This window comes from Anopheles bellator, chromosome 1, assembly GCF_943735745.2.
Source record: "Anopheles bellator chromosome 1, idAnoBellAS_SP24_06.2, whole genome shotgun sequence".
NCBI lineage: Eukaryota > Metazoa > Arthropoda > Insecta > Diptera > Culicidae > Anopheles > Anopheles bellator.
Window position 1 is genome coordinate 34,783,459 of NC_071285.1, and position 8,674 is coordinate 34,792,132.

The 8,674-nt window shown below is 46.1% G+C and overlaps 1 protein-coding gene across 1 annotated transcript in view; it reads right to left on the minus strand.

Annotated features, from left to right (window-relative positions):
- Positions 1-3,281: 3,281 nt before the first annotated feature.
- LOC131206312 (uncharacterized) overlaps positions 3,282-8,674 on the minus strand; it is a 22,226-nt gene continuing 16,833 nt past the window's right edge. The window contains exons 2-8 of the mRNA XM_058198828.1: positions 7,575-8,655; positions 6,791-7,505; positions 6,461-6,708; positions 6,200-6,394; positions 5,760-6,123; positions 5,541-5,635; positions 3,282-5,247 (exon numbers count right to left, since the gene is read on the minus strand). Coding sequence (XP_058054811.1) covers positions 4,893-5,247; positions 5,541-5,635; positions 5,760-6,123; positions 6,200-6,394; positions 6,461-6,708; positions 6,791-7,505; positions 7,575-8,655 — 3,053 coding nt within the window. The 3' untranslated portion in view covers positions 3,282-4,892. The remainder of the gene's footprint in view (positions 5,248-5,540; positions 5,636-5,759; positions 6,124-6,199; positions 6,395-6,460; positions 6,709-6,790; positions 7,506-7,574; positions 8,656-8,674) is intronic.

Genomic DNA, 8,674 nt, shown 5'->3' on the forward strand with positions numbered 1-8,674 from the left:
TCGACCGCTCCGTCGGCATCGACACCACCGTCCTCCTCCGTTTCGGCCACATCCGCCTCGCCCATCGGATCGCTGGTGTCGCCGGTGAAGACTGCCACCATCTCGACGCTGGACGGCGATGTCACCGGTTCCGCCGACCCTGCAACCGCAGCACTCAGCAGCAGCAACACGAGCGGGGCACCAATAATGGCCAGCAACTCCCCGAGTGCGGTATCCGGTGGCAACTACTCTAGCACTCCGAAGACGACCGAAAGCGGTGCTTCGGCGATGGTTCCGATGGCCTTGGTCGCTCCCGGAACCGCCAGCCCCACGGCTGGATCGCTGATGTCGTAAGCTCTACTAGGCTGTGGGAGGACACCCCGAACGGCAGGCTCTCTCCCGACGCAGACGGACGGTCCACCAATCTATGTAGCTGTATGGCTCTCTTTTTCTTCATCGGTTAGTCGTTTCCTAGTTTTCCACGCTCAATCCCTCGCTCCGGCTCTCAGTGTGTCCTTCCTTTACCCCCTGAACATATCTTTTCAGCCCTGCGCCCTGCAGAGGCTAGTTTATTGTAATGTGTGAATAGTTTAGCGGCCTCTATGCCCACAGCGATAGGGCAACAAAGAGGAGAGTTATTTTAGAGATACAAGCATGAAATATGTTCCCCGAATGTTTTTATACATGAATATCAGAACTCTTATATTCGTTTGAAGCGCGCAGCAATTACTATAGTGAGCTTAGTAGCGACCATTTTTATTCCTACCCCCGCGAGGCTCGTATTGACTCGCGCGACACATTTTACTCCCCCGACTAACGGTAGCTGCTACACACGCGCACCGTGTGTGTATTGTATAGATTCATAGATGTTTAAATGTTTTGGCAAACTTGTAGAGGATGTTTAGGAAACCGCGGCAGAACCGCGGGATTACATTACCGCACACGGTTTATTGGAGGGCTGTTTATGGTTTCGCTTCGTCAATATTGTCCCACTGTTGCTCCAAACCACGCTGACCGCAGATCTGTGCAAAGGCGCTACGCAAAGTGGGCAACAATTTTCCAGCAGAACTGACCTAGTTTTTTTCCCCTCTCTCTCTCTGTCTCTCTCTTTCTCACGAAACTCGGCACATTTTATATTTTTGCGATCATGTTTTTCGAACCAAAAATTACATTTAATCGTTAGAGGAATCTTCTCTCTCCCGTACAATTACAATAGTTTTTATTAAAAGCGCTCTTCCCCACCGTGGCCTCGATGGGGATAAGGGACGGTTGATGCAGCTGAGCAACAGCAGATAAGGAAACACGTTTATACGATCAACTTACGTTTTAGCGCATAAGAGAGGTACACACCGCCTGTGCGCAGTGTGGCTATTCGTTAGGGTAGTTGGTAGCGAAATGAGAATAGATAATAGGCAGATTGAACAAAAACACAGCATTGTTTTGTACGGGCAGAATCCACGGTGTTCGAATTACTTTATTACGCTCGAACGGCTCGTTCAAAGATTCGATCCTGTGCCCGGGTCCGGGCGCTGTTCCTCTGTCAGGAAGGTGATCCTTAGTGATCCCCTTTAGGCACATACTAAACTCTCAGAAAAATCACAGTCCCTCGCAGTAGTAGAAGCGGATACTCCGTTGGGCGCAATACGAAGGGATGGTTGGCTGTAACGGTTCAAATGCGGCACGGTTGGAAGGTGTTACCTCTGCCACGCCTCTACTTATGGAACTTATCGCACTGTGTAGTAATTTATGTAAGCAGAAAACATTCAAGTGCTGAACTTTTGTCGCCGGGATTGAAACGAATTGATGAATAAAAACAAAAGTGCAAACTAATAGTAGAATGTGGGGGCTCCGTTGTGTTTTGCATGGCTAGATGAGGGCAAGTAGGTAAATCTTTTTGTATTACTTTGTATCACTCCTTAACCGCACGTTAAAGACAGCAAATGCAATCTTCCTGTCGATTTCCCATACGGCGCCCCCTTAGAAAAGGCATCGAATGGAAACATACTAAATGGTCCGTTTATAAAAAATAAAACGTTAGCTAAACTGAAAGTACATCACGAAAAACCTAATTGTGTCTGTGTTTTTCTCATTTGGTTATCCTTTACTCACTTCACTGCTGGTAAAACGGTTGAAACAATGCGTAAAATGATTGCTATCGACGGTGTCAAGCCGTAGTGGTTTACGCGGATGTTGCTCCTAAAATTGAATAACATTCCAGAAAACCCATAGAAAAAAGCTTCATCAATTTCACTCTCAGAATGCTGTAACTGCCATCGAAACACGAAAGGAATTCGATGAATTACTTGCCGATGCCATTTATTTTAATTGTTGTATTGAAAGATTACCTTTCTTAAATTTAAGAAACAGCTGTTGCCAAGCCCGCGATGTCTTGATTCTGGTGAAATGCAAATCGAGAACTAAAAAGTTGTGTTTCGTTCGATTTACCAGTATGTGACAGGTTTTTACATGACAAGTAATTACGTGAATCTCATGGAAAGGGAAAAAGCAATGTCAACTCCAGTTTCAGAATATCGACCAAACATACGAGAATTGTTAGAATGACCATGGCCAACGACACAAGACCGGTGAAAGTCGATGACAAGCTCTTCGCGACTACCAAGGGCTTACGCTAAGAAGACGATCTAGCTTGGGTCCTTTTCAACATTAGCTCAGGCTAAACATGGCGAGATGAGAAAGCTGCGGACAATCTCGGTCTGCAGATAAACCACAGCAAGACCAAATTCATGGTGGCACCATCTGCAGCCCTTCCCACTTTATCGGGAAACAAGCGTAGTGAGGTCGGAGTGACGTAGTAATAGATGACCGAAAGTTCAAAATCGTCTTGAGCTTCACCTACCTAAAAGGTGAAAGGTTAGCACTAACAACGACATAACTAAGGATATTCTCGGTAAGGTGCTAGCACTCAAAAGATCTACAGTCTGCTGAATCTTTTTCGCTCACATCTCGTAGTTGGGGTTACACAGAACCTTTGTATCCTAGAACTCACATAGTACGCATCTGAGACATGGACTCTGTCCAAAACTGACGAAACAGTCAGTCAGAAACGAAAATGCTCAGACTGATACTGTCCCCGTATGGGCCAAGCCAACTGTACAGCTTCTTTCCCGCTGTCTCTTTAAATTCATGCCCTTTCTCATTATACTTTCTCTTGTTTTCCTTTAGGTTCAATTTGATCACCCATCAACCAACTTGTTATAGTTCGGTTTCATTAACAGCAAATAAATACTTAAAATTTAAGGAAATTTTTAGTTTCATTGAATTTACAATTGTTTATTAGTTCCTATAATGGTCTGTCTGTCGTTAGTTTTCCTCTTGCTTATACATCATGCTCTATCTCGGTGTTCATTTACAATTCTTCAGTGTTTCAATTCAAGTTCTCTATATGTCAATTTCAAGTCTTTTGCCAAATGAGCGCACTTACTCGGCTGATCACTTTAATAGTTCAAATAATATGCTTGCCGTTAGTGAAACTAACATAAGGTTTTACGTTTACAGTATTTGTTGCGCAATGCACATTATCGTTCGATATATGTAATCTGGTACGTGCCGCAGTATCAAGCAATGCTTCACACACAAAGTTCACTCAATATTGATTTCAAAACAATGCCCAATACTATCATTTTGCTAATTCATTCGTTTCGCTAATCAAACGTTTTTCGCAATCTTCTTCTCTAAACTATGAAAACTTGCGCGCCTTTCAATTCACCACAACAATTTTAATTTAACAAAAGAAATGTTAGTTCAACAGATATTGCACCAAACCAAGTTGTTCAATCACTGTGGAAATCGCAGAGCCTTCTTATCGGCAAAAAACGTAAGATATGTTGCCCATTCCAGTGCAATGTTCATCGATTAGTTCGAAAAATTTCTCCCATAAGGATCGTGTCGACGTTCGAGAAGTTCTACTAAAGGAGGCCTTTGTTAGAATATATATGTTACAGGCCTGCGCTTTGAGTAACGTCGAGCAAGCAATTACTTCTACGTACCTCGTTTTTGATTGATTAATTCACAGTTTGCTGGCTAATCGTTTTGTATGTGTATATAAATTATATATATATTAATTCCCTCTATTCTGTTAACTATCGAAAGGCTCTAAAACAGTCAATCTGATGCCGTCTACTCCGTGTGCCTAGCCTGCGTAAATATTTCTACGTTCCTGCCTGCGCATCCGTTAATTGCGTTTAACGTGGATGTAATTATTGAATCGTTTTTTTCTAAACTATGTTTATATATTTTATGTATAGTTAATTTAACTATAAAAAGTTAATGCCCAGCAGACAGAGGGCAAAGAAACACCATTAACTTGATTCTTCTCCATTAACTCCATTTCTTCATTAACTTGATTCTCACTCACTATACGGAACTGCATTTTTACATTCGCCAAGCCGTTGCCGATAGTTGCTCCACAGGCAGTGGAGTAGTTTCATATTCGTTTGTCTCACTCTATGAGTCTCGTAATCGTTGGTATAAATATGAAGTATAAAATATGTTTATATAGCCCTTCGTGGTCCGCTTCATGCAGGGGAAAAGAGTATGTGTGGATGTAGCAAGAGTGTATATGTTTCGTTCTATATCACTAATAAATTAATGTATAAATTATTGCTGCTGCGTTCGATTATCAAAAGGCGTTCGTCGTAATATGCGTTCGTGGGTCGTTATTGTTAAATTCAGCCATTAAATGAGGGTACTACCCACCTCTCACAGGTCATCTTAAAATCGTACCTTCGTAAAAAGCACTACCTCCACTAACGCCGCGTCGATCAGCTACAACCTAAATAGGGTTGTTGTGGTAAACCTATCGACGCCCTTTTCCTCGCTCTTCGTCGTAGAGAGCACGATCGTGGAGAGGTTGCGATCGCATTCTTGACTTCTCGTCGGCGTTCCGACTGCTCTCAGGCACTCTGCGCTTGCGCTTGCTTCCCGCTGCCCATCATCTCGAGAGCGCCACCACCGGTAGTACCGTTTTTCTTGAGCATGTCCGTCGGCTGAGCCGTGGACGGCGTGGTGAGCATGTTGTCGGCGGACGATTGCGCCTTCGCCTTGTCTTGATCCTCCTTGAAAAATATCTTCGTAATCACAATATCGCCAGTGCTGAGCGTTTGACATCCCGCATCCTTCGTTTCCTTCGGTGGCATCGGATGATGGTGCTGTGCTGAATGCTGATAGTGGCCGGTTAACGGAGCCGGTGGAGGCGTTACAGAGTGTTGCAAACGGGCCGCTATTTTCGAACCGGGTTTGTTCGTACGCCTGTTGGGAATGAGGGAAACTTGTTCAATATCTAATAGGGTACCCTTTCATGTTTATGGAGCAATATGCTTCTTACGGTTTATAAGCATTTCAATTTTCAAAAAACTGGAAAGATCTATACAAATTTAATGATTGATGACTTAAATCATTCTCAAATGAAGGTGACGATCGATCATACAATAGAAACCGTAGCAACGAATAAATTGTAGATCATGCCGATTCTTATCGATCGTTTTATGTTGTGTTACTCAAAATATTAGCTCCGGTCGAGTGAACCAAGTATCCGGACTTACCCTTTGGCGTCTTTCTCCTTTGCTGGCTGTAGAACATTATCGTTCGTTACTACAATTGTATTGGCATTGAAGCTGGACATAGTGTCCGCGAACGACTAAAATGGTGAAAGTTACAAACGAAAAATAATTGAAGCTGCACATCGAAGGAATGTTCAACTTTCCGGGCAAAGAAAGTTGCTGTTTTCTGTCGCACGCTCTCTTCGAGGTCCGAACCTTTACCTGGTCGTTCGGCAGTAGGGTAGCGGCGGAAAGGATCGCTTCCAGTTTGTCGATCTTCGCCATTCTGTCCATTGTTGTGTTGGACAGGATCTCGTCCATCAGCTGCATTGACTCGGTCAGGCTGGGCGGTTCGGAGCTCTTCGGTGAAAACGTTCCACTGCCTGCCGTACCCGTCCCAGGCAACGAGTTGTCGGACGGAACACTGTCCATACTCTGGTAGTCCTGCTCCGTGGCGTCACACTCATCGTCCGAATCGCTCTGATCACAGCGATCACGGTCGTAATTTTCCAATTTGTCCAACTTTTTCGCTACCTTGTACGACACTCTCAGCTTTTCCTTTTCCTCCTCCGTCAAATCCATATACCTGACACCGACGAAAGATGGAAAGTATGTTTTCAAAAAACTCCTGACGAGGGTCGTCGTAATCAATCATTTCATACCTCAACAGTCTGATTTCTCGATTGCTCAGGACAATGTTTTTGCTGGCGGATTTTAGTTTCACCTTTAGGTCCTGAATTTCCGATCGCACCTTCCGTTGCTTCTTGCGCATCTTTACGTCCACTGGGCGGATTAGCATTAAAATCTGCTCAGTACACAGCTCCGACAGCAGCTCACGGTATTCAGACTTGATTGATCTATAGGAAAAAGGTTTTTACAAGTAATGATTTGTCGGAAAACTGATTCAAGGCAAACCGTCTTACGTCGCCATGTTGAGGTAGAGTTGTTCATTGATCAGAATCAACACGTCTCCGGCAGCGTACAATAGCATATCCCGTGTCAATGGCCTCCGCGCCCAGTACTTCTGGTCGCGCCGATAAACGTTCTTCAGCTGGTCCTTCATCGGGTTCACGGTTGCATTATACATCTCGCATAATGTATTGAGGGATACGTTCTTGACCTTGTACACCTGCTTTCCCTGGTCCTGGAACTGCAGCACCGCGTGTGCAGACTGAAAGTGAAAGAAGGAAAGATGTACAGAAAATCCCCTGGTTTGTTGAATATAAATTGACATTATTCAAAATCGTGCCTACCTGAGTATCGAACACGTTCCGCAACAGTATCTGGAACTGGTTGAACAGATTGACCGAGTCATTCCGGCAGTCATGTATCACCTTTACCACCTTCTCAGACTCGAGGATCTCCTTCAGCCCTCCTTCAACTACCATATCGGGACAGGTGGCAATGTCGAAAATGAACGCTTCGCCACGCGTTGTGCCAAGCTGTACCATTGTTATCTGGCCACGGACACCCAGATTGATGCCCTCACAGTCGAAGGAAACGATTGCCTGTTCCTCAAGGGCGGACCTTAGGATGGCGTTGGTCACGAACAGCGATTCTTTAACCGTAGCAATTACCCGCGTATTCTGCAGCACCTTGATCTTCCACGTATCGCCAATGAAGTAATTGTTCGAGTGGACCGGACTTGCACTGCCACTACCGACGGACGCCATCGGAGGAGGCGTCGGAGACATGGCGCCTCCCTGACCGGCGGCGGTTCCGCCCGTCGCAGGACCGGATGTCGAGACCGCGGCGTTACCGTGTTGTTGTTGCTGCTGTTGGATCGCACTCATCGAGTGTTTATCCTTCTCCAGGTTCTCGGCAAGCGTTTTGATCACGAGACTATTGATGCGTTGCTTGAGCGTTTGATTTTTGGGACTCACAGCCGCACCAACACTGCTAGTGACGGTATTGGCTGTCGTCACACTGTTGGCGGTTCTGTCGCTCCCTACCCGGGAGTCCTGAGTGCTCACTCCTGTCCCCAAACCCGTATTGGTTCCGGTATCGTTCGTCCTAGCCATTGGCGACGGTAGGAGCTTGGTCGTCGAGTAGCTCGTTAGCATTGGGCAGTTTCTTGGGCACAGATTTTCCATTTTGAAATCGTTCGTTATGAGCAAACTATCGAAGCCACTGTTCGGTTCGCTTTTCATGGTCGTCACAAGCGTCGAAGCATTGGGCACGTTAGCAGCGCCTCCACCGAGACCCACCGACACCGGTTCGTTTAGCTTGAAATCTCCGATCATATTTTTCGGTGAAGCCGTCCGGCTGGTGTTGCTACTTCCGTTCGCACTACCCATCATGCTGCTTCCACTGCCTCCACCGACGTCCCGGCCGATGTAACCGCCGGCCTGTAGATTGTGTGGACTCCCGGAAGACCCACCGCTGTGGCTACTGATATTACCTAAACTATGATTACTCTGATGGTGCTGACCACCCTGGAAAGTGCTATTGGAGAGGTTCAACTTGTCCTGCGCCTGGCGGATGTGCGCATCGGACAGTTTCGGTTTCTGCAGCAGCGTGACTAGATTAGACTGGATGTGGAAGCAGTCGGAGAACAGTTTCAAAAACGTTTTCAGATCGCTGGGGTTCTTAAACATGTGAAACCACTGCTCCTGCGGGAAGTTCGACGTCACCATGTGGAACAGCTGATCGACCAGAATGGGGCCCTTGATCTCGATCACCGTAGCAAACGAGTCCAGCAGCTGCTGAGTCGCTTGTGTATCGATCGTCGAGTTCGGAAGGTGGAGCCTCTCGGAAGCCGGCACCTCTTCTTCGTCCTCACAGCCCACCAGCACGACGCTCTCATTCTCGATCACCTGGAACGTGTCCGGGTGTTTGAGGAGAAATTCGGTAAACTCGCGAATGTGCTGCCCGGAGATGTGGCGCACTTGAGGCGATGCCTGGCTACGATGCCCGAGCAGACTGCGAATGGGCACCTCCGTGCCTTTGCCGTACTGGAGCAGTTTGTGCTTGAAGTAGTCTTTCGCCTCTTTAATGTAATCTCGTTTTCCCGAAACCGACGAATCATCCTGGTTGTTCGACTGGTACGAGTTGATGTGCACAAAATCACCATTTATCTCGAACAGGGCCGGATATTGGGCAAGAAACTTCTTTAGGCCTACAATGAGAGTAAGAAA